The 25,025-nt window shown below is 43.8% G+C and overlaps 1 protein-coding gene across 2 annotated transcripts in view; it reads left to right on the forward strand.

The window, feature by feature from the left end:
- Positions 1 to 25,025, forward strand: part of LOC148021065 (methylthioribose-1-phosphate isomerase-like) — a 158,827-nt gene that overhangs the window by 10,762 nt on the left and 123,040 nt on the right. For both annotated transcript variants that reach the window (XM_087698920.1, XM_087698919.1), the window contains exon 2: positions 20,590 to 20,645. In XM_087698920.1, the coding sequence (XP_087555046.1) occupies positions 20,590 to 20,645 (56 nt within the window). The remainder of the gene's footprint in view (positions 1 to 20,589; positions 20,646 to 25,025) is intronic.

Below are 25,025 nucleotides of genomic sequence, written 5' to 3' on the forward strand. Positions count from 1 at the left end.
CTTGCCCAACTGGCACCAACTGCTTTTCACCATAAGCATCTTTAGGAGCATCTTGAGAAGGCTTTGGCTTGTTCTTCGGTGCATCTTGCTGTCCCGAAGTTCTAGAAGAGGTTTTTCTCTTTTTGCCCTTGTTGTCCTTCGTAGGAGTGTTCAAAAATCCAGTAAAGTGAGGATCTTTTGCCAATTCAACAAAGATATTGGCTGCTGCCCTCATTCGATTCTTGAATGCATCATCGAATTCCATTTCCCCTTGTTGATCATCATCCTCTTTCTGCATCGAGGGTCCAACATCTTGGTCTTCAGCTACATTTTCAGCATGTTGTCCATGATTCGTGCCTTGTCCAAGATCAGGCATTGCATTTCCTTCTTCCCCATGTGAATATGCATCATGAGAGGCATCATTACTGCTTGATTGCATCCCACTGTATAAAGACATCTTGCTGTAATTTCTCAGCTGAGCACAAAGATCAACACTAGCACAAAGCTTTGGCTTGCAATCAGGTGCCTCGGGCCCACCAAATCAAGAGATTTGATGTATCCCGGCAATGGAACCTTGAAACCAGCCTTCCTTCTTGGAATGGGTGGTGATAACCTGATTTAAGAGTTAATTACAGCAATAAATAAATGCACATAAAATGAAATACACACTTTACTAGAACGTTCTTGGACAGTAGACACCTTGTTGGCGCCCAAAGGTGGCGCCCCTTGCGGTATTTCTTTAGCTTTATTCAATTGGAAGGAGTACAACTTGAGATTCTTCAATCTCCTCCTGCTAACCAATTGCTCTTGCTGTCATAAATGACGAGCAAGTCTTTTGGGTCATTTGCCCCTTGATTCACCCAGGACTTCTTCTCCAATTTGACCCTTGGCTGGTCAAATGCTGCCCCAAATCAATTCGGGATGGGCTGGCTCCTGAAATCCCTTGATAATCTTCAATTATCAGCTCTGCTGATTTTAGTCCCTTGATCCTTCAATCTCTGGCACGGATTCCAAGGTGGCTGCTAAACCCTAATTTTTGCTGTAAATTAGGGTTTACTGCAGAAATTACAGATCAGCCCACCTGAAATCTCCTCCAAATGGCTGAGCGTAGGCTGAAGGAGATGAGAGAATGCTGTAGAGAGAGAAAATTCTAAGATTTGTCGCGAAGAACTGATCAAAATCTGTTGCTTTCCTGCTGTACCAGCCCCAAACGGATGCACTAACAAAATAGGAGTATCAGAGACTGTGATCTTCAGGAGAAAGTGCATCAGCAGCAATTGTTAGCTTCCCAAGGTCAAGAATATGCAATCTCCATCACCAAAATGGTTTCCAATGGCTGGGAATTGGCCTCAAAAGCTGGCAGCAACAGTCCAACACCTCTTTCCAACAGCTCCAAAATAAAAAAACGAGATTTCCCTCTCCCGTCAGTCCTATTTAGCGTTTCCCCCACTTGCATGGGAAAGTTTTGCCAAGTGGCAGCTTTCTTAATCCATTTTCAGCAATTTTCAGCCATTTAATTAATTTTCAGAATTAATTAATTCTGAAAATTAATTAAGCCCTTAATCCATGCCCAAAAAATTGACCTTGCCCATCCAAAAATTAATTGGCTAGGCCATTTGCAACCCAAAGTGGTCCCATGCATTAATTGACCCTTGGACAAGCATTAATCCATTAATTAATGCCTAGTCCCTAGTGTCACGACTGACACTTAATGGCCAATTAATGGTCCCAGGGGCAAACTGATACTAAAATTCACATAGAATCTAACAAGTGTAACTTGTTACAACTTTTGCCGTTGACACCCATCTTTTACACAGGGTCCTTCAGGCTTCAACTGTGAAAAAGTAGCTTGCACCTCACATGTGCAACATGTGCATCTTTTAATTGCACATTTGATTAATCCTTTAATCAAATGTCAGTTAAACATAAGCAAAGCATAAAATTTTCACGTCCTCTTGACAGAGCCCTTAATCCATGCCCAGAAAATTGACCTTGCCTATCCAAAAATTAATTGGTGAGGCCATTTGCAACCCAAAGTGGTCCCATGCATTAATTGACCCTTGGACAAGCATTAATCCATTAATTAATGCCTAGTCCTTAGTGTCACCACTGACATTTAATGACCAATTAATGGTCCTAGGGGCAAACTGACACCAAAATTCACCTACAATCTAACGAGTGTAACTTGTTACAACTTTTGCCCTTGACACCCAACTTTTTCATAGGGTCCTTGGACCTTTGACTGTAAAAAAAAGTAGCTTGCACCTCACATGTGCAACACATGTGCATCTTTTAATTGCACATTTGATTAATCCTTTAATCAAATGTCAATTAAACATAAGCAAGGCATCAAATTTTCATGTCCTTGTGACACAACCCTTAATCCATGCCCAAAAAATTGACCTTGCCCATCCAAAAATTAATTGGCTAGGCCATTTGCAACCCATCCGTTAATTAATGCCTAGTCCCTAGTGTCACCATTGACACTTAATGGCCAATTAATGATCCTAGGGGCAAACTGACACCAAAATTCACCTAGAACCTAACAAGTGTAACTTGCTACAACTTTTGCCTTTGACACCCATCTTTTACACAGGGTCCTTCGGGCTTCAACTATGAAAAAGTAGCTTGCATCTCACATGTGCATCTTTTAATTGCATATTTGATTAATCCATTAATCAAATGTCAATTAAACATAAGCAAAGCATCAAATTTTCACATCCTCGTGACACTGCCCGTCTCCTGTCTGGCTCTCATCAGCCCGACATGTGTTGCTGTAGCCGCTTGGCCTCCGTCTCCTGTTGCCGGTGGTCGTGTGCTGGTTAGCCTGTGGACTGCGACTGGTCGTTCTCCCGCACTTGGCGCATCGACTGCGACTGATCGAACTCCCAGCTGGCGTGTATTGATCCTGTCCACTGGTCGCCGCATGCAGGTCTCGTCCACTTGACCATCGTCTGACCACCTACGCTACTTGTCAGCCACCTAGGCCTAACGACTGCCGTTGCCCACAGCTAGTGCCTGTGTACTGACTATGGCTATCGCCTGCAACTGGGCGACTGCTACCTATGACTGTCGATGTTGCAGCTGCTCGGGTGGACCATTGGCTCTGATACCAGCTTGATGAGTATGAGTGAAAGCAGAGAGAGCACACACGTCAATTGAGGTGCTGAACAATGAGTGAGTGTAAGAGTGAGGGTCGATAGATAGGCGCATACGTCAATCGAGGTACTGAACAGTGAGTGTGAGAGTGAGGGTCGACAGATAGGTATGTACCAGTGTGGTACACACAAAGAATAAAAGAATGTATTTATACTTAGGGTACGGTACACTTACACCCGCTAGGGTGACTTCACATGTGTAAAGTAATATATATACGGGAGAGCGTAAGGGGCCTTTCCACCCAACAATGATAAAATCTGAGGCACATCATTATGTGGAAAACTTAGATGTAGCCTATGCAAAGATAAAGTGTGCACTTCAAAGATCACAGGAAAAGCAAAATAAGGCAATTGATTACCATAGATGTACTTTGCAATTCGCAGAGGGCGATTATGTATTGCTGCATTTTGATAAGGCAAGGCTGAAAAAGATGAAAGGAAGAGAGAGGTTGTATCGAAGTTGAATATGAGATATTATGTGCCCTTCCAAGTGTTGAAAAGATCAGTGATGTGGCATATCGGCTGAAATTACCTCCACATTGATGGATACACAATGCCTTTCATGTCAGTTTATTGATGCCTTTTCCTGGTGATGTGCCAAAGCGTGTATTTGTAGAAAGTCAACCGGAGGTTGAGAAACTGAATGAGAAATTGATACTCGAGTAGATTTTGGCACTTAAGGAAAGAAAGGTTAAAGTTTCTAGGAGATATTTGGTGAAGTTTCAAGACTATTCACCAATGGGTGCAAAGTGGATGACTTGGTGGACGATCCTTAGTTGTTGGAACTTCACCTAGATACCTTTCAGTTAGAGTTGACTTTGGTTAGGGCTCAGTCAGGTCTCGCAGAGCAGGGGTCCGGAGCACCACCTGATGCTCAAGGGGGAGGTAGCACTTCCAGTCCTCTAGTTGTGGACAACTCTCGTATATAGTAGATCTCCGATGTATTTAGCACGCATCCAAGATATAGTGCTGTGTTGCTATGAGATCACTACTTAGTGTACTAGTCATTGTCAGATATATGCAGATGAGTATGAGTTTCATTTGGGCACTAAAAATATATTTTACATCAGTTTATGATCAGTTTGGCATAAGTTTTTGCCTCAGTTCTAAGACAAAAATTTGATCCGGTTCAGCTCAGTTAGTTTGAGAACTGTTTATGATCACTTTTGGGATCAGTTTTGCATCACTTTTTGATTCGTTTTTGCCATCAGTTTGTGCTCAGTTTGGGATCACATTTGTAGCAGTTTGTGATCAGTTCTCAGATCAACGAGTGCTTAGATTATGATCAGTTTGTGCTTAGTTTTCAATGGTTTATAGCTGGTTCCATGGACAGCAACATGTTAGTGAATGCCATTGACAATTTCATCCATGGTTTATGCTGAATTAATGCTTTTCTATGGTTAATAGTTATAACATTTGAGAAACATGAGTTATGGATGCATCCAATGGGTTTCTAGCAACAATTTTTGACTATTTCTCAGTTTTATCCGATGTTTATACTGGTTGCAAATTTTCAGCAGCTTTGGGGTATATGGCATGGTTAGACAACAGTGGCCAATGTTGTGACTCTGATATCTTATGGAAATTCCAGCACACTATGCTTTTACTTTGGCACAATGCAGTGCAATTGAGGATGATTGTAGGGATTTCAAGGGAAGGTCTGTCATGGAGATGCAAAATTTTGAGATGCTTTAATCTTGATGATAAAATTTGATTAAGTTACTGATGATAAAATTTGATTAAGTTACTAATCAAATGTGCAAGGTTGTTTAGTACATGATATGTACATGGTAGTTATTTCATGGTAACAGGTCAAGGATCCCGAGGATTCAGTGGGTGTTAGTCAAAAGTTGTGATAAGTTATGCCAGCTGGGCTTTGGTTGTCAGTTGGTGTTAGTTTTGACCCTAGGACAATTGCTTGGCCATTAAGTGTCAGTGGTGACACTAGAGACTAGCATTAATTAAATAATTAATGCGAGTCTAAGGGTCAATAAAGGTTGAGGACCACTCCAGGTTGCAAATGGCCTAGCCAATTCAAGGTCAAAAGGGTTGAAATTAATTTTCAGAATTATTTAATTTTGAAAATTAATTTAATGCTTGGATAATATTGAAAATTGAATTTAGAAGGTTCTACTTGGCAAAAATACCCATGCAAATTGAGAAAACGTTTATGGGGCTTGGTCTCAACCATTGAGATCACTTTTAAGCTGGAGGAGGAGAGAGAAGGCTCCTAGTTCATTTTTTGAGCAGAAAACGGCAGATTACAGCAGCAAGTGACAGCCATCTGGAGCCATCAATAGGCAGGCCACAGCAGAGAAGGTTCATCAGGGGTTGGCGATAGCATTTTTGGTGCTCTTAAGCTGCAGGTGACTGCTTTTCTTGTTGGTTGAAACAATCAATAGAAAGATTGAAGGGTTTCTTTGCGAGAAATCTCTAAATTTTCTCTCTCTGGCATTCACTTACTTGCTTTAGTCAATTTTTAGAAGATCTCAGCTTATCTCAACTATTTGGAGCAAATCTCAGCCAAATTTGGTGGACGACAGAGGGAATTCAGCTGTAAATCCTAAATTTCTATAGAAATTAGGGTTTAGCAGTCAACTTGGGACACGTGCCATCAGTAGAAGGCATCGTACATTGAATTCAGTAGTTGAAATTTATGGAATTATCAGGGAATTTAGATGCCAACCCATCCATTGTGAATTTGGGTAACATTTGGCTAGTTGAGGTCCAATTAGAGCAAGTCATGGGTGAAATTCAAGGGGCAATTGGTCCAGTTTATGTGTTGATTGGATCTACTGCAAGAGGCTTTTGGATCTGCCAAGGAGATTGTGGAATCTCAGCTTCTACCCAATTTGTTACTCAATAAACTTAGTAAAATATCAAAAGGGATGCCAAATTTGGGATCAATAGGGTATCTACTATCCAAGAATTTTAAGGTAAATTGTGATGGTTTGATACAAACAGCCTCATCTACCATTGTCTTATAGTATCCTTGAAGGTTTGGGTGGGTGGTATGGTAACACCACTCCTTTTGTATTCTTTGCATCCATTCTAGGGTCTTTTGCTGCTCTCCCACCTAGGACCATTTCCTTGCCTTGATGTGAGTTTCATTGGGAGAGACCTGTTGATGGCGGTGTGTGATGGTGGCCACACACTTAGGCTAGAACCCTTAGGGTATTCTAGGCTAGTGTAGTTTTTACTTAGTTTCTTAAGCTAATGGGTTGGGTCCATAGGCTAATTTGTCCTTAGAGTATGTAGGCTTCATCATTCGTTCGTTTGACTTTCATTGTATTCACACACTCATTATTTCACACACTCACTATTTCACACATCTCTTTAGCTTTATTTTTAGTTTTGTTTTGCTTTAAAGCATCTCACTATGAAGCTTTTATTTTTTGTATATTTTGATCTCTTTTGTAGGGTTTTGTATTTCAGTCTTGGATTAACATGTGCTTGTTGTTTGGAGCCTTGAAATCCCTCCTAGGAAATCTTTTTGGGTGCTTGTCTTGTACTCTATGTATAAAGGTGATGGTCTAGAAGAGGGCTTCTGTCATCATGGGAGGTGTTGCAAACTTTGCTCTAAGGATTTCATGTGGTATCGATGGTTTATTGCAGATCATAGGAGCATGATAATTTGTGGTCTCTTAACCTGTACCCATAGATATGTAGCTAGGCTAGGGGTCTAGACTAGTGTTGTGTACATCATGGTTGGTATGCCCAATGTGTCAAATAACCACCTCTGTGTTTGGAGCTCATTGAATTACGCTTGATAATATTCTCTCTCTAGCATGGCTAATGCTGCATATCCTCATGTGGGTCGATCTCTAGCTACTTGTGCTATGGCGAGTCTCCCAATGGATGTTGTAAATGTGAACCCTTGGTAGATATATGAATCCACTACTTCCACTTGTATTGCTCCTAGAGTGAAGAGATCTGCTCCAAATTCCAGACCTGTCTAGAATCCTGACTTAGGAATAGTTGGTATAGGCATCTCTCCAATTGGGCTAGGAATGCTCTGATCTTTTGCTGTATGAGGCATTTGATGAGTAATCGTAATCGCCTTTGGATAGTGGATCCCATTGCTACCTCTCTTTGTAGGCGAGCTCTCGTTTCCTAGCCCTTGTTATCATACCGGTTATGCCTAGGTATCACCCCAATGGAGGCTTTTTGTGTAGGATGCGAGTGTGGAAAATGTGACGAGATGCTCTAAACACAAAAACACAATACCAATCGTACGACAAAACACAAATTGATAACATAGAACACAGTTAGGTTTAGGGTGAACACAGAAAATAATAAAGTGAATGATTGCTGAATATATGAGGCTCATGCAGCAAACAAAGTATGTAGAGTGTGAATATTGTACCACAAATTCCTGTATCTTGAGGATTAGGGCATGGGTAATGAGATGGAGAGTGTGTCATACTCCGAACAGATCTTGAAATGCAGCAAGGCAGTCTCCGAATGTCGAACATCAGCAAATGCAACCAAGGAAGGTTAGATTTGATGTAGACCTGCAGTGTAGGAGAGAGAAAGACAAAACACAGGTGAGGAGAGAGAGAACAGCAAAATGCAGCTTGTTTAGGCCAGGCAACAGCTATAGGAGGGAGAAAATTGCCAAATGCAGTCAGTAGAGGCTGGGCGACAGCTTGCAGGATGAGGCAACAGTTGAGGAGAGAGAAAACTAAGCAGGTGGCAGCTCCAAACAGCAAACATAGGCTAATTGATGACATGCCAGGCTGGTGACAGTAGGGAAAACCAGCAGCAATAGTCATCAGGCTAAAATCAGCTTCGAACAGTGTGTGGTAGGCTGGAAACAGGCGCTAGACTGTTGTAGACAGCAATGACCAGCTTGGACCGCGATGTCCTTTGCGTCCCAGGTGTGGGCAGCAAGCTGAAAGACATGAAATCAGCAAAAAAGAGATTAAGAGAGAGTGTTGGCTGTATGCCTATTTATAGAAAGTTTGGGGCACCCAAATTAAGGTTTTGCATGTGGGACACATTAACTCTCTAGGATTGCGTTTCTTTTTAAAATAAAAGGTTTTCTTCATTAATTAAGCATGTCTTTAAGCTAATGCATTATTAGCTCAATACCCCCTCTCAAGTCCAAAACAGAGCTTGAGAAATAAGCCCTTAACATATTAGTCTTTCACCTCAAGGTGTCTCACCCCAAAGGAGCCAGGGCATCGGGCAAAGGGTGCACGTTGGCTGCCCAGTGACCTACCAAGATTACAGAGGTGATGGTTATCTTACCAAGGGAGCCCAACTGATCACCCCAGAGAGGCTAGGGCATCAGACCAAGGGTGTGCATTAGCTGCCCAAGGGCCTACCAAGTCCTACAAAGGTGGATGGAATCAGCAATGGTTTTTTTTAAAAAAAGGGCGGTTGGTTTGATTTTTCCAAAAGATTTAGCAGTGAGGGTTTGAACTCAATTTTCGTCCTATCGAGTCATTGTTTACCGAAGTACAGATAAATTAGGATGGATGGCCCCATTACCTTTATACAAGCAAAGCAATCCCACACACTATTTGAATAAGTGCCCAGGGATATTGAAGTATGTGTATGGACCAATCTTATGGAGAATATGTGAAGAGACAAAAAAAAGAAAGATGGGGAGTTTAGCAAGACAAGCAAGCAAGCATGGGGAAAGTGACCTGGAGAACTGCCATGTGCAATACCACAAATATGGTGGATCTAGAGTCGACCACTCATGAAAGACCGAAAAGGGATAAATGCGCACAAATGCATGTTTACATGAACAGAATGCCAATGCATGGGGTAATGCAAAGGGATATGCAAGATTTCATGCTCATGCATAATGTGATGCAATGGTGCCACTGGACAGTGCCTGCATTGGGGAATTGTCCACTTGTCCCAGTGTACTTTTACAATCATGTCATCCTCAGAGTGCGGATGAAGTTACAAATGTTCATAATATACAATACATAATAAATAAATGTCTGAAATGTCTAAAGCTAAATTGTAAACATTATCACTGATACTGAACAAGAGAAGAAACCACCCTCCCTCAAATTGGAGAAAGAAGCAAGAGGGAAGCACCCTATCCCCATCAATTTGAAGAAGTAGAGGAGGGTGGATCCAATCTGAGGTAGGATGTACTGTAGGATTGGTCGATTGACCACTTTGGTCAAAATGTCTGCAAAATTGTGGTTTGAAGGCCCAAACTCTAGGCTAATAGTGCCTAGCTCAACCTGCTCTTTGGTGTAGTGGAAGTGGACTTTCACATGCTGCGTTCGAGGGGTGATGATCGAATTGCCCGCAAGGGTAATGACACTTTGGTTATTGCAGTAGACAACTGTAGGAGAAACACAAGGAAATTGAAGTGCAGCCAGTAAGCTCCTTAGATAGATGGCCTTAGCCCTATACTACCTCTGTCGTGGAAGCCGCTACTGTCTCCTCCTTATAGCTTGACGAAGAAACGGGAGCCGTGCCCAAGGAAAAGAGGTAACCACCATGGGAATGCCGTGTGTCAGGATCTCTTGCCCAGTGAGAATTGGTGTAACCCTGCAAGCAAAACCATGTCCATAAGTTAGTTCATAATGAAAAGTACACCACAAATATCTCAACACACGAAGACAAGTAATCCAATGTGACATCCTAGGTGCTAAAAAATACTGACTAAGAATACTAACTGAGTATGCTAACTCTGGCCTAGTACGAATCAACCAAAGAAGCTTCCCTATAACAGATCAATAGGTGTATGTATCGAAGGGCTAACCTAGGGTATCCTTCAACAAATGGATAGTGGGATCAAGAGGTGTGGCCACAGGCCATGTCTGATCCATGCAATACTATTCCACTAGTTGAAGGGTGTACTTTTGTTGTGAGACGCAAATACTTCCCCTAGAACAAACTACCTCCATCCCCAAGAAATAAGATAAATAGACCAAGTTCAGCCATCTCAAAGGTAGAACAAAGCTTGGCCTTAATTTCCGCTATGACAGAAGAATCACAACGAGTGATAAGTAAATCATTGACATACAACATGATATAGCTAACCTCCGCACATGTAATGCACACATAGAGATTTGGATCATAGGGAGTAGAATGGTATCCATGAGTCTGTAAGAACTCATCCCTGCCTCGTAGGGAGTCCGCTAAGGGACTGCCATGGTCATGCATCAATTGAGGATGTACATTGCATTGCTAACAGCCTCAACCCATTGACAATCGGGAAGATCTGGTGCGAACAACATAGAGCATCCCATATTTAAGACTGCCCGATTCCTATGCTCTACGACTCCATTTTGGGAAGGGGAGTTGGTAGAGGTGAGCTGGCGAGAAACGCCATGCTCTTGTAGAAACTTAGAAAACTCATGGAGATAAACTCGCCACCACTATCACTCCTCATGGTACCTACACGACGTCTAGTCTAGTTATGAACTAGCAGCACCCAAGCACTGAAATAGATGAAAGCATCAGGCTTGTGCTTGAGAAAGTACACCCATATGTATTGAGAGAAATCATCCACTCTCAAAAAGAAGTAAAGCACACCATTTAAGGTGGCAGTGGGCATCGGTCCACAAGGATCAACGTGAATCAATCTCAATGGAGCCTTAGCTCTATGAGTGGATTGATATGGGAATGGGGTACGATGCTGCTTACCTAGCTGACATGCTTTATAGACCTCTCAAGATAGCTTCAGGCTAGGAATGCCATCAACCATTTGGGGATGCAACAACTCATAAAGAGAGTTGTATCCAAGATATCCTAAGCGGTAGTGCCATAGACACTCAGTACTTGAAGCTTCTGTGCAGCGGCTAAAGCCTGGAAGCGATGGAACTCCGAGTTCTCAGCTGTTGACACGGTAAGAAAGTGCGTTAAACGCAGAAAATCTGCGGTGTAATATGCTGTATAAAAGTGCAGAAATACACAAGGGGGTAGAGGAAATATCTGTGTATGTCTCCGACTTGATGACCTCGATCTCTGTCAGCCCGAGCAGAGTCTGTCTCAGCCAACAAATCTTCAAGATCAGAATCTGAATAATGAATACAGAAGTGTGCCAAAAAACCGGCTATAAATGGCCAAAAAATAGGAAATAATTGCAGGTCGACTACAGTAAATACTGTCCGACTGCAGCAGCCCGTCCGATTGCAGGTGCTGACGTGGCACCTGCTGATGTGGCACTGACAATCCGTACTGTCCAGGAAATGACTAGCTAACACCCCCTCTCAGATCCTGGACGGGTCAAAAGACTGAGGGATCTGGAATGTTGCCGAAGAAGAGCTTGGGGAAGCGCCTTCATGAACAAATCTGCAAGATTATCCTTGGTCTTGCAGTACTCCATATCAATGGTCCCATCCAGAAGCTTCTCCCGAATGAAGTGATACTAGATCTCAATGTGCTTTGTCCGGGCAGGGAATACGGGATTCCGTACCAAGGCAATGCAACTCTCATTGTGGCACCACAGAAGAATAGGACGCGAGTCTGGGGGCAGCCAAGCTCCTCCAACAATATTTGAAGCCACACAACCTCACATGTGATGGAAGACACAGCTCGATACTTCGCCTTAGTAGAAGAAAGGGCTACTATGGGCTGCTTCTTGCTACTCCAAGAGATAACACTTGTACCCAAGATAAAACAATAGCTTGTAGTAGACCGTCGGTGGTCCACATCGCCAGCCCAATCGGAGTCACTCCAACCCGCAAGAACCAGATCTGTAGCATTTGTACCTGCGGGATAAGAAATCCCTAAGTCAGAGGTCCCCCTCAAATACCAAAGAATCCTCAAGGCAGCCTGCCAATGCACCTGTTTGGGTTCCGTCATGAACCCTGCCAAAAGACCCATAGCAAAACAAAGATCAATACGAGTGTTGAGAAGCCAAATCAAGGATCCAATCAACTGACGGTAGCATGAAGCATCCATCACGGGAGAATTTGAGTGTGAAGTGGCCTTCCAATTCGGATCCATAGGAGTAGTAATGGGTCGAAAAGTCTCCATCTCGAAAGTCACCAAGAGCTCCTGAATGTACCTCTGCTGAGAGATGAAAATCCCCCTCTGAGACTGATAAATCTCGTGACCCAAGAAGAAATGAAGAAGCCCCAAGTCCGTCATCTCGAATGCCTGATGTAAAGCTGTCTTGGTCTCTCGGACCTTCTGTGCACAATCCCTTGTCAAAATCAATCATCAACATACAACACAAACAACACACGACCAACCTCGGAAGTGTGCACATAAAGCTACGGATCGGCCTTGGAGCGCTGATATCCCAACTTCAACTGAAGAAATGAGTCAATCTTCTCGGTCCATGCACGCGGAGTCTGCTTGAGGCCATATAAGGCCTTCTTCAACCTGTAAACTTTTCCATCGGAGGATCCAAAGCCAAGAGGCTGCTCAACATAGATCTCCTCCTGCAAGTCACCATTCAGAAAGGCCGACTTCACATTCAGCTGATAAACAGGCCATTTCCTATGGCCAGCCAAGGCAAGAACAGTTCGAATAGTCACCATACGAGCAGTGGGGGCAAAAGTATCATGGAAATCAATGCCTGGGCGTTGAGCGAAACCTTTAGTAATAGGGCGAGCCTTGTGCTTGTCCAAAGAACCATCACTAAGGTACTTGGTCTTGAAGACCCACTTGACACCAATCACCTTCTTGTGAGAGGGACGAGGCACAAGAGACCAAGTGCCATTCCTCTGAGTCTTTGTCCTACGCTTCCGCATTGTTGCACTTTGACTCCATTCTCCTCATGCCCTGCAGAGAGAACCTTCCTCGATTCACAATCAAGGACTCGAACAGTGTCACTGTCAAACTCCACCAAGAGGCCAAGAGCACAAATCTTATGAAACGAAAGTAAATGATACCCCAATCTTGGCACATGCAATACCTCAGAGGTGTGGGTACCACCACGTCCATCTGGAATAAGCTGCATCTCACCCCGCGCAACAATAGACACAGAAGAGCTGTCTCCAATGAGAATCTGCCCACGCAAAGGTCGCAAATGGGCAACACCAAGGGAAGAAGGAGGCATGTGTCGTGAGGGACCGTTGTCCACAATCCACTCTCGAGCATGGAGAGTTGTCATCGCAGCATCAAAAGTTGTCGGTGTAGAGTTCTCAATGACTGCTAAGTGTAGAAAAGCAGATGAGGGTGTAGCCACCGCTCTAGAGTCCTTCGTGTCCTTCTTCTTGGTATCCTTCTTGTCTTTGTCGAGGCAATCCTTCTTCCAGTGACTGGTCTTGCCACAAATATGGCAAGTTGATTCCTTCTCCTTGTCCTTTTTGGATTTGTTGTCCTCCTTCTTCTTTTGGTCCTTCCGCTTCTTCTGAGAGGCTTGACCAACCAATGCCTCCGATTTGGAAGCATTCTGTCCCTTCAATTGTTCCTCCTGGTCCAAGACCATAGGAACCAACTCTTCCCACCAAAGAGTCTACTCCTGTCCTGAAGCAATAAGAGCGGAATAAAAAGTACTGAATCGTGGCGGCAACTGGGATAGTAAAGTGATCGCCATGTATTTGGAGGAAATAGGCTTCCCTGCATTTTGAACTTGCATCTAAAGCTGTCGAAGCTTGTTGATGTGTTCCCGAAGCGAAGAAGACTCATTCACGGACAAAGTCCGCATCTGCACCTCCAAAGAAACCCTCTTCATCAGGGTCATCCGGTTGTACATTTGATCGAGCTCCAGTCATATCTCACGAGCCACCATCAAGTGCTCGATGTGAGCTATCACAGCTGTGGTGCAAGACAGAAACAGAAAAGATCGAATCCTGGCATTCAGTTTGTCCCAATGAGACTGGGCCTTGGTCAACTTTGCATGAGCATTGGAAGAGAGTTTGGACTCATCCCTCACCGAGGGCCTGTTAATCTCCTCCATCACCGGTTCTGCCAAATCATAAGACTCTAAAATGGCCAACCCAGATGCGGTAATTGTCACCATCAAGCTTTTGATCCGTTGGAAGAGCTGGTAGGACATGCACCTTCCTGTCCATGATTGCCTGGAACTCCAAATCAGTCTCTGAAGACATGTTAACGTGCAATACCTGCACAAACGCAAAAGTAACCCCCTCTGACTGTGAAAACGCAGCCTTCTAGGACTGATTCCTCCGCTGCCCAAACCTTCTTCGCCCCGCCGGAGGCGATGAAAAGGTAAAATCTGCAATGGAAAGCCTCAAGCGCAGCCTTCCTCAACTTCAAACAGCAATAACCTTCAGCAAATTCACAAATTGGACTCCTTTCCTGCATGCCCACGCTACCTTCAGCCTTGATCCAATGCGCAACCCTCCCGCTCATCCTCGAAACCTGGAAACGCAGCCTTGTGTTGTGATGAAATCTCCTCTTCAGATAGGTTTAACCTTCAGCAAATTCACAAATTGGACTCCTTTCCTACATGCCCACGCTCCCTTCAGCCTTGATCCAATGCGCAACCCTCCGCTCATCCTCGAAACCTGGAAACGCAGCCTTGTGTTGTGATGAAATCTCCTCTTCAGATAGGTTTAGCCCTCAGTCAGTCCATCTTCACCTCTCTGATACCATGTCAGAGTGTAGTGATGCGGAAGCGTAGGACAAAGACTGAGAGAGAGTGAACATAGAGAGAAGAGAGAGAGAGAAAAGAGACAATGTAAACGCAGAAAATCTGCGGTGTAATATGCTGTATAAGAGTGCAGAAATACACAAGGGGACAGAGGAAATATCTGTGTACGTCTCTGACTTGATGACCTCGATCTCCGTCAGCCCGAGCACAGTCTATCTCAGCCAACAGATCTTCAAGATCAGAATTTGAATAATGAATACAGAAGTGTGCCAAAAAACTGGCTATAAATAGCCGAAAATAGGAAATATTTGCAGCAGGTCGGCCGACTGCAGTAAATACTGTCCGACTACAACAACCTGTCCGATTATAGGTGCTGACGTGGCACTAACGTCTGTACTGTCCAAGAAATGACTGGCTAGCATTAGGCTGTGCCTTGCCGCGAGCAATGACTAAACCAGTCTTGTCATGAATGACTTCGACTGCTGCTGATGTAAAGAAGATTGCTCGCCCCAACTAACAAAGCTACTGAATAGACAATAAGTTCATCACAAGCTAGGAGACATGATAAACATCGTCTAGAGTAGTGCGATCTGGACCCTCATCAGTGGCAAAATTGATGTGACCATAAGCTTGGATCTTGACCGAGGAATTGTTCTCTACTCTGACTCTCCCAGCTGCACGATGTTTGGTGAGAAAAATGTCATTTTTAGGAGTCATGTGATGAGTAGATCTACTGTCCACAATCCAAGGAGTAGAAGTGCTCGGCTGTGACAAGTGGGTCTCTGCGACCGTCTTCTCGGAAGATAGCTCACAGATATGAACGAGACTTGCATTTGATGTAAGTCTCTAAAGAGATGATGTAAGCCTTCGGAGACCAATCAGACAAGCCCTCTGGCGTTGAGAACGTTGTCGACTGTGATGGCTGACCGGTGGCAGCGTGAGATTGAGCTTTCCATGGCCCTTGAGATTGGTTGCCACCACCCTACTTCCCTTGTTGGGGGTTACCCTATTGGGGTATGGGGGTTTGAGACTTGGATTTTGGCTGTGTGCCTCTTGCCTTTCTTGGATCGACACTCGTTGTCAAAATGGCCAGCCTTCTAACAATGTTGACAATACCTATTCTTCGTAGATACATTCTGCCTCCCTAGTTTAAGAGAGGATTGGCTATTCCCTTGGGTCTCACTAGATGAGGTCTGAGTGGAATTTTGAGGTTTCTTAACCTTCCCTTACTGTCCCTTTTGAGAAGTGGCAACAAGGGTCCCCAAGAGATGCCCCATGAAATTGATCGAATGGCATAGCATATCACAAGAGCTGGCACTCAAATTCATGGAATGTGGGCATAGTGGGCTGCGAGATGACCTACTGCACAAAGTTAAAGTATTTCCTTGGGAGCTCGTTTAGGAACAACATGACCTGGTCATTAGGGGACTTAGGAGCCCCAGTCGTAGAGAATTCAGTGATTGAAAAGTTATCGATACTCATATTCCATGACATCGTGGAGGGGTCAAAGCCCTTAGGGAAGAGATAGATACCTTCCTCGTACGTCATAGTACACTATACATCTGTATATGTAGTGTTTCTTTGTCTCGGGTTCTCTATCGTAGAGCTAGCATATCCTATCCTCTATTGGAATATTTGTCCACCTACTTGTTTCTATCCTCAGTTGATGGGAGGAGGTGTGTATGTGTCCAATTGCAACTTGCATCATGTGGGGAGTAGCGTGTCCATATACTGTGGTTGGACAGTAAATCCATCCTTAGAGAGGGGTAGGGAGTGGCGTCGGTAAAATCCATCTTTGGTCCTAGAGGGAGAGGTGATTGGATCCAAGTCTTTTGTATCTTGATTCTCAAGACATTGGCCCTAATGACCGAATTCAACTTAGATTAGCTGAGGGGGAGTGTAGGATGGTCTAGGTTGTAGTCAAAGGGAAAGAGCCAATTGATGTCCAGCGGATGTAATCTCATCCACGTTGCCATCTGTGAGTACCAACATTGCTTTTCATTTGCCTCTGCTAGGTGTCTAGAGGAAGTCAATGCCAATTTGGAATATGTGTGGCATGGGAGCTCCCATATCCGATATAAGAAAGTCATTGCTCTAAAAAGTGCCTCTACAACCATAGGTGCTATCGCTAACTTTGCTTTGATGATAGGGAGTGGGGTGGACTGCTTATTCTTGATCATGCGTGATATCAGCATTTTCAATGGCCTCTCTATGTATCCTAGACATCATAACTCAACTCTCACCAAGTATCCACACTTTCATGTGTATGCTCGCCTTTCTATCTATAAACTTGGATTCAAGCCATTGTGTTTCATTTTCTAGATGACCATGTGTATAGGGATTGAATGACATGATCTCTCTCTCTCTCTATATGTGTGTGTGTGCGTGCACGCGCGCCAATGCTTCTATGTAGGAGTCCTCATGCGCACTTGTTTTCTTCTAACCAAACCAAATATACTCTTGAAATCCTCAAACTACCCTTGCTGATTAAAAATCCCCCAACATACCCCTTGAATCTAAAAAGCTCAATAGTATGTGTGCCTAGAGTGTGGAACAACCATTGTTTGGTGGGAGGTTTCTAAAATTGTATGTGGCACACGGGCTCTCAAGGGCCCTTAGGGCCACATAGCCTTGGGCCTTAGTTGCCATCCTCAATGAGAATCTTGGGCCATAGAAAGTAACTCCCAAGTATACATATTCTCTCACATGCTCCACTATATCTCCTCCAAATGTGAAGTGATATGTAGATTGGGTTACCCATACTACGGAAGAGTTGAAGACCATGACTTTGGTTTGTCTAAGATTCAGTGTGACATCTATATCTTTGCAAAAGGTATATAGATGCATTCAAGTGATGGTGCAAGCCATCCGATGTGTTTGAAATGAGTACAATATCATCAACATATATAGTATTGGTATTAACACCAACTAGGCTAGCTCTAGCTCCACCTCCCCTATCAATGTAGTTGGGAACCTTGTCTAGGTATAGTTCAAATAGTATGGGTGAAAGTAGGCAAACAATTATTTGGGGGGGGGGGGGGGGGGGTGGGGGATATATGGAGCAATCAGGGTGGTTTCGTACATTTAATACGATATGTTCAATATGCAAATATGTGCAGTTTAGTACGTATACAAAAATTTTAAGAATAAAATACATTATTTCATAGTTCATTCAAAAAATACACATAAAATTATATATGAAATCAGCTTATACACACATAAATTATGCAGCTTAAAGATAGATCATGGAATGCACAAAACTTCCATGGATTTAAGTTTAGACAACAATTGCAAGGCCACATAAGAGTTGAAACTTTAAACTAGAGTTGGATAAAGTGTAACATGTTTGATTGAGTGAGAGAAAAAGATATAAAATGGCATTTGCCATGGTAGATACTATAGCCTATCTCTCAATGCCCATGAAAAGACTCTAAATGAAAAAATACAAAATGGCTCATCACTCATGAGGACTCGTCATTAGGCCTAGATACATTGGAAGGTGGAGTTGCCCTCTCTAGAAGAGGGATTAGACACCTCAACAAAGTCCCCATCACCGATGACGTTGCTGTCATCATCATACTCATGCTCTCTAATTGGAGCATCCTTTGCAGATTGTAACATTTGCATGTGCAGTAGAGGAACTCCCCGAGCCTTGCCTCATGTAGGTCCTAATGGGTGGTACAATGGTGGTCCTGGTGCTCGCAACTCCAGCAACAACTCGATGCCCCCGCTGGGTGTGTGAGACTTGATGACCGATCTCCTTGAGCTCCATGTAGAGATCCTTGAAGATAGGGATAGGAGAAACTTGAAAGAGGTGAGGGAAAGGGAGGGGAAGAGGGAGAGAGGGAGTAGGGTGATTGAAGAAGATGGAGGGTTGAAGAAGACAAGCAAGCTGCAAACTGATTTGTGTGGTGAGATTGGGGGGGGAGGGGGACTGCCCTTTTATAAGGGCTGAGCCTTGAGGTGAGGGAGAAGAGAAGAGGAACTATGAGTGGTGGAGGGAGGAGTGTGAAAGAAAAAGTGAAGTTCAAACTTCAAACTCCAAACAGTCCCAAAAAGTGGCACCAACGGTCAGATTCTGCATGCATACAACAGTCACCTTTTGTAACAGTTCGAACGCACAGATCCTGTACGGAACCGTCGTATGGTACAATTGTACGGAATGGTACCGTACAGAACATTCCGTACGTGCACGGAATGCAACCTTCGGAGGAATACATGTCTAGCTGTGGTTGTGGGTGATGACACATTGGTAACTAACTCCACCTTGTTAGGATCGGTTGGGTACAGGATGTCATATCCTTGATGAGAAAGTATGGGGGTAACATTCGGATTGATCTCTTAGCTCTGTCAAGTATTGCTCATGTCTTTGGCAGATCTCCCTCATCTCTCTCTGATGTAGCCTGTGTTTGGTACCCTTGGACCCATGGTCAGCATGTCGCTCTGATCACCTCAGGTCTCTGGACTATCACTCCTCTTTGTGTAGTGCAGCATGGGTAGTCACTAATTGAAAGAAATCAATGAGATGCGATTGTCATTCCCCTTTGTGGAGTGTGCTTGCCTGTAGTAGTGATGTGTGAGCCTTTGAATCCTAACCAGAAACTTGCCCAAGCAGCACTGGTCTGGTCACTCCATGAGTAGTTTGAGGGAGGTGTCTCCTCTGAATAGTATGAGTTATCTAGCCCGGACTGTGTTGTAGGCCCTGCATCTGCAGGTGTAATGCTCCTCATTCTCCATGTCCTAGGATAGTCTCTACATATCCTCTCAGCTTTAGGGATGTGAGCTGCTCTCCTAGTTTGAATCTCGAGCTGATGAGAGGAGACCCTGAGCTGACGAATGGCTATCCACATCTCATGTGGCATGCATATGTTAAAGCATCCAGGTCTCTCAATGAAACCGTCTACTGTATTCCTCATAAAGTGATCTCTATATTATAGCATTTTCGGGGGAAGGGGCTGTTGGGGTGAGATCCTTGTATGCTGTATGTGCAGTTGGTAGAGGTCTTGTTGCATGACTAGGTTCCTCTTGGTGTGAGAGAGAGGTATGGAGGGGGAATTAGGATCATACTGAAATGAGGGAAGGTGGTCCATGTCAATCCCATATCCTGTGATCCATTGCTCGACCTGTGCATTTAATGAGGTCTCGTGTCCTGCCTGAACTAGCTGCCTAGAGACCTTGAAAGCTCTCTTGTGTAGTCTGTCTGGCTTTTTCAGTTTCTGCTATAGCAGCTCACCAGTTAGCCGCGAACCTTCCGGAGTGCTAATGTCATCTTGCTTCATTGCTGCCAGAACTGTGTTTTGCTGCCATCATCAGTTGTCATCATCTTCAAACACTGTAGACTGCCGTTGATGTGTTTTGGGACCAGCATATGGTACAATATGTACTTCCATAACCTTTTTCTTGAGATCTTTACCAAAGAACCAATTTCATAATAAAGATGTGAGAAAACCTATTGTTAGAGTTGCAACTGCATGTGCACACCCTTGAAGTCTTAATCAAATCTGTATTTTGTAAGTTACTTCTGATCAATTAGCATCAGGGGTTGGGGAGATAGACCAACTTGTGCATTGAAGCATGAACTTCTCAGAATTATATCATCCATATGATTGTGTTCTCTTGTCACATGGAGAATTTGGATGTGAAATATTACAAGAAAATTTCCCATCTTTTATGTCTTTTCGAGAGTTTGTTCTGTCTTTGCTTTATCATTTGTATTAACTATCCCAGTAAAAGACCCATCAGTTTCATATAGTTCATGGTTCTTGTCAAATGGTAACATTTCTTCCTTTCCATGTGGTTTACTATATTGGAACAAATATCTTCAAAGGTGTTGATGTCCTACCCAATATTTATGAGTACCTTGCTTTTATGAACAATTTTTTTAGCATTTATTCAAATTTAATATGTTTATATACAACAGTTCTAAGTCTGGCTCTATATTTTGGGCTTTTTTTTATAAAGAGACGGCTACCACTAGAGACTGTGTATCTCGACATTACAAACTCCGAGAAGGGATGGTAAGGACATGTCAAGGCCTAAGAGATAGTGAAGCATGTGCAGTACCAATAAATAAGGTTTTGAAAATTGACTATTTACCAAAATAGTAAAATAAGGAAAGATTGTGAACTTCTCATTTTGAAATTTTTGTTTAGCATTGAAGAATTTATACGATTATCGTAGTTCTGATGTTAAAAGTCAATTTAGTTCTTCTCTTGGTTATCTTGGTCAAATCCATAGGCCCTCATAGTGGTCTTATTAGGTATATCAAGCTTGCTGTCATAAGAGCCTATGGATTCTCTTGTGAAACCTTCATTTTAGAAAGATATTAGGTGCGTTGCACTTTATAAATGGTTAACTTGACATGTGCAGAATTTCATGTACATTATTTATCTTTGAAGGTGTGCGTAAGAAGTGTTGCTTACTATTTGATGATGCTACAACAAGGGGATATATAAATGTGTGGCCATGTAAGCTAAATTGCATCTGGGTTATCTTTTGTTCAATCAAGATACATCAAGGCCATAAGATCAAAAGTGAAAGCACTTTCGATAAGGAAAAGAGTGGTTAGAAAGACAGCTCAATCTTTTGGAGAGTCTAAGAGAGCAAAGAGAAAGAAGACATACATTCAAGGATATCAGAAAATCATAACATATTGAGAAATCTAAAAACTACCGCCATGTAGTTTGTAACACTTGAGACTATCATGTCCAAGTAAGTAATGGAATGCCTATGTTTTGGACATCAAAGTACGTAAGTAATGGCTATCGAAATGGTATTTTCGCTACCAAAATCACATTGGGATAGGAGTCTTGAATTTTATTCTTGAATTGAATCAAGGATCTTTTAATCAAGTTATAACATTCCAATCATTATAAATACCCAAAGACATTTACTGATGATCTACCCACAAAAATATCTGTAAAATCTCCAAGCCGAAGAACGTCTAAAAACATGTCAAAGCCTCCATCATGTACTAACTTATAGCAAGTTGTGTTAGGAGTATAAATACATACATGATGTGTAATAAGCCCAAAAAAGTAGCTTTATAAGATAACTCACTTAGGACAGATGAATACTCAACTTTAAATTATGAGCTGGCTTCAAACGACTAAGCCTTCTGCTTTGCGGTTAGTGTAGCCAAGATCTTGTCAAGGTGATGGGCAGTTCCCCAACAGCAAACTAGGAATGGCCTTTTTTTGACCAACGAAGTGGTACATTAGCCTTAAGTGTGTAATGTACTCTTATATGTTGGTATTTGGATCTTTCAAATGGGCCAAGGATGTTGGGAGGCCCAGTCCATTGCACAAAATACATTCGTGAAGTATGTGCTTGATGCACTGTTTGACAGCTACCTATCAAATCAGTTTTTTGCTGCAACCCCTTTGTATAAGAGACTCCATAGTTCCACTAAAGGACCACAAATGCATGTGATGCAGTATATAGACTGCAACAATTTATACATGGGCTCTTCACACCAACAAATCAAGGATAGAACCTCAAGTTTGTAAAACAAGGGTTTCTTGGCATCTGAAAAGATGTGAACTGATGTATGGTCCAAAGGGCATCAAATTTTTTAGGCCTTTGTAGGATTCATGAGCCAATCTTAATGGGCCTCAACACCAATTGGACACTCGGCCCATTGTTTGGTCCTGTGATGGAGCAGTCACAGCTTTTATCAAGCTATAGCTAGTATTTGTCTATTTAAAGGCACAATTCCTTCGTTGCTCAACTTTAGTCTTATGCAAGAGAGCATGGGTGTCCCTTCTTTTATCTGCTTCATTGCTGTCTACGTTCTCTTTATCATCTTAAGGTTTAGGATCCAATGTCCATCAGCCTACGTCATGATCGTGGGCTCATATGAGGGAAATGTTTGTAAATCTTCTTGCTTATTTTTTCATGATTATGTCTTCATCTTTTTCAAAGAAGAAAGTGGCCACAGGATTTTGCTACTAGGGCTGCAATCTTGCATTTTTTACAGAATAACCTAGGCAGTTTTTGAAAAACAATAAGTATCCTTGGTTTTTTCTAAAAGAAAAGGACATTGTATCAATACACCTTGGGGAAAACCGGGAAGGTAAAATACAAAGTAAAAAATAAGCCCTACAAAGGACTACTAAGCAAAATAACCCACGAGACTAGCAGGTCGATCAGGTCATGTACCGCACCACTTGTCCAACGCTCGTCAAGGATTGGATGTTTGTTGGCTGGAGGAACTGCGCTTCGACTGGCTGACATCTTGCGAGATTGCGCTTCTTCTCTGCTTGTCCCATGCTGAATGCTTGGCTCATCACTGCTGCTATCGGATAGAAAACGGCCTGTGTGCAAGGAAACTGATGGATGGGCTGCCAACAGGGAAGCTGACAAATAGGGTTGCACAAGGTGACTGACGGGATGGCACCTGAAATAATGGAGCAAGCACATGGTTATGATTTCAAGACTCATCGCAGCCAGGGAGGCAGGGCAAGTGCACTGTCTCTCTCTCTCGACGGTCTGATGTGACATGCTGGTCTGACATGATGTGATGCTGGTCTGACGTGACGTGACGCTGGCCTGACATGGTCACGCTGGACTGACTGCAAGCTGAGCTCTGGACATGGTCACATTGGACATTCTGGACAGATCCTCTCGATGGTCACTCTAGATGTGGTAACAGCTGCCTCCTCTATCCCACCACAGCCACTTCCTTGGATCACAGCAGCTGCCTTGCTTACCACGCCTCAACCTGCTTTGCCTGCACACTCTCCTCGCTTCCCAGCCATGGACACTTCCTCAGCCTCCTCATCCACCCTTGCAGCCTTCGTAAGATTCCTCGCACATGCAACCTTTGTCTCCCCTTCCCCCTCACAACCCCAATAGGCAGACCAGTGGCAATACCCTGCGCCAACAGACCAGGAAGCACCCGCACCACAGACACATGGAGCTAGCGTATCGCCTGAGATTGCAGCCCCGTCCTCCACCATCACCAGGGGGTTCCAGTGCAGCCCCCCGCACAGAGGTGGCACTGAGGGAGACAGTGACAGCCCTGGAAGCATCATCCTTGACCTGCAGAATGGTTGGAGATCATCCACCAATCCACAGTCTAAGGACTCTATCCAGTCAGCTCTTACTGGCACCCCAACCAAGATCACGCGAGTAGTGCCCCTTCGAAAGGGATGCTTCAGACTCCAGTTCGGCTCACCCGAGCAGATGGAGGCAACGCTCGCGACCAGCCCACTTGATGTCAGGACCTCAGTGGTACCTCGACAGATGGATCGAGGGTCCGGACTATTCATTGCATGGACATGGCACTGCCATCACCATCTTTTTCCTAGCCTTGATGAGTATTTTACGCCATACCTTTCTGAGATTGGTAGTGCATTTGGCCACGTCATTCAGAGGGATAGGACCTTTGCTGATGCAGTCTTAGAAGGCCCACACAGATACCCATCGGTCCGAGTGATAGTACCCACAGAGTCTTTGCACCGCCTTCCCTAGACTATCAGGATTCCCTCCATTCATGGAGGCTTTCTTATCTAACCAGTCTTTTATACAGGCCTCCTTGGTCAGTGCTTTCCTTGCAGGATGATTGGACATCTTGTAGCGGAATACCCCAGGACACGCCGATGCCAGACATCCTTTAGGGATGAGGGAGGTGGTAGACCCAGGATGCGTAGGAGTGAGGCAGAGCGCTAGAGACGATGCAAGGCTGGACAGAGGAGGAGACAGCATCAACGAAGAGAATGCACTGACGAGAGTCAAGGGCATGAGGGCCTAGAGCTGAAGAGACAGACAGAGGGACGGTGGAGAGTGATTAGGGACCTCAGGCGGTCAGCCCATGCGGAGCCACTGCAGCCTCCCACTGCTCCCATAGACACTTCTTTGGATGCCCAAGAGCCAGAGGTCTCACAGCCATTGATAGTGGCAGCACTACAGATTGATGTGATACAGCCCATGGAGGCAGCAACACCAGTAGCTTCTCAGGAACTACAACAGGCTACAAATACGCCATAGTCCCCTAGACCATTGCCTCATTAGGTTGATCTCCTATAGCTTAGCCCATGTTAGGTATCTGACACTGAGCAGGCAGGAGAGGCTGTGATGGCCCAGGACAATGATCAAGAGGTAGAGGACTCAAATGCCTATTCTGAGGACTTCCGCCCATTACACCTGTAGCATAGATAGTGGAGAGGACACATGATAGAGTATATACTAGGAGGCAGTAGAGGCAGGCATGGGCTGTAGAGTCACGCCGGTCCGAGAGGTTGAGACACACTCCATGAGGATACTCTCATGGAATATACGAGGCTTCGGAGGTCGTCACTTCAGGCACGGCCGGAGTCTCATGCGACATGATTTGCACAGAGCTCTAGTTGGAGGATCGATTGATTTTCTCATGTTACAAGAGCACCATATTTTGG

Source organism: Lygodium microphyllum, chromosome 18 (assembly GCF_053477565.2).
Source record: "Lygodium microphyllum isolate KBCC chromosome 18, Lygodium_microphyllum_v1.1.10, whole genome shotgun sequence".
NCBI lineage: Eukaryota > Viridiplantae > Streptophyta > Polypodiopsida > Schizaeales > Lygodiaceae > Lygodium > Lygodium microphyllum.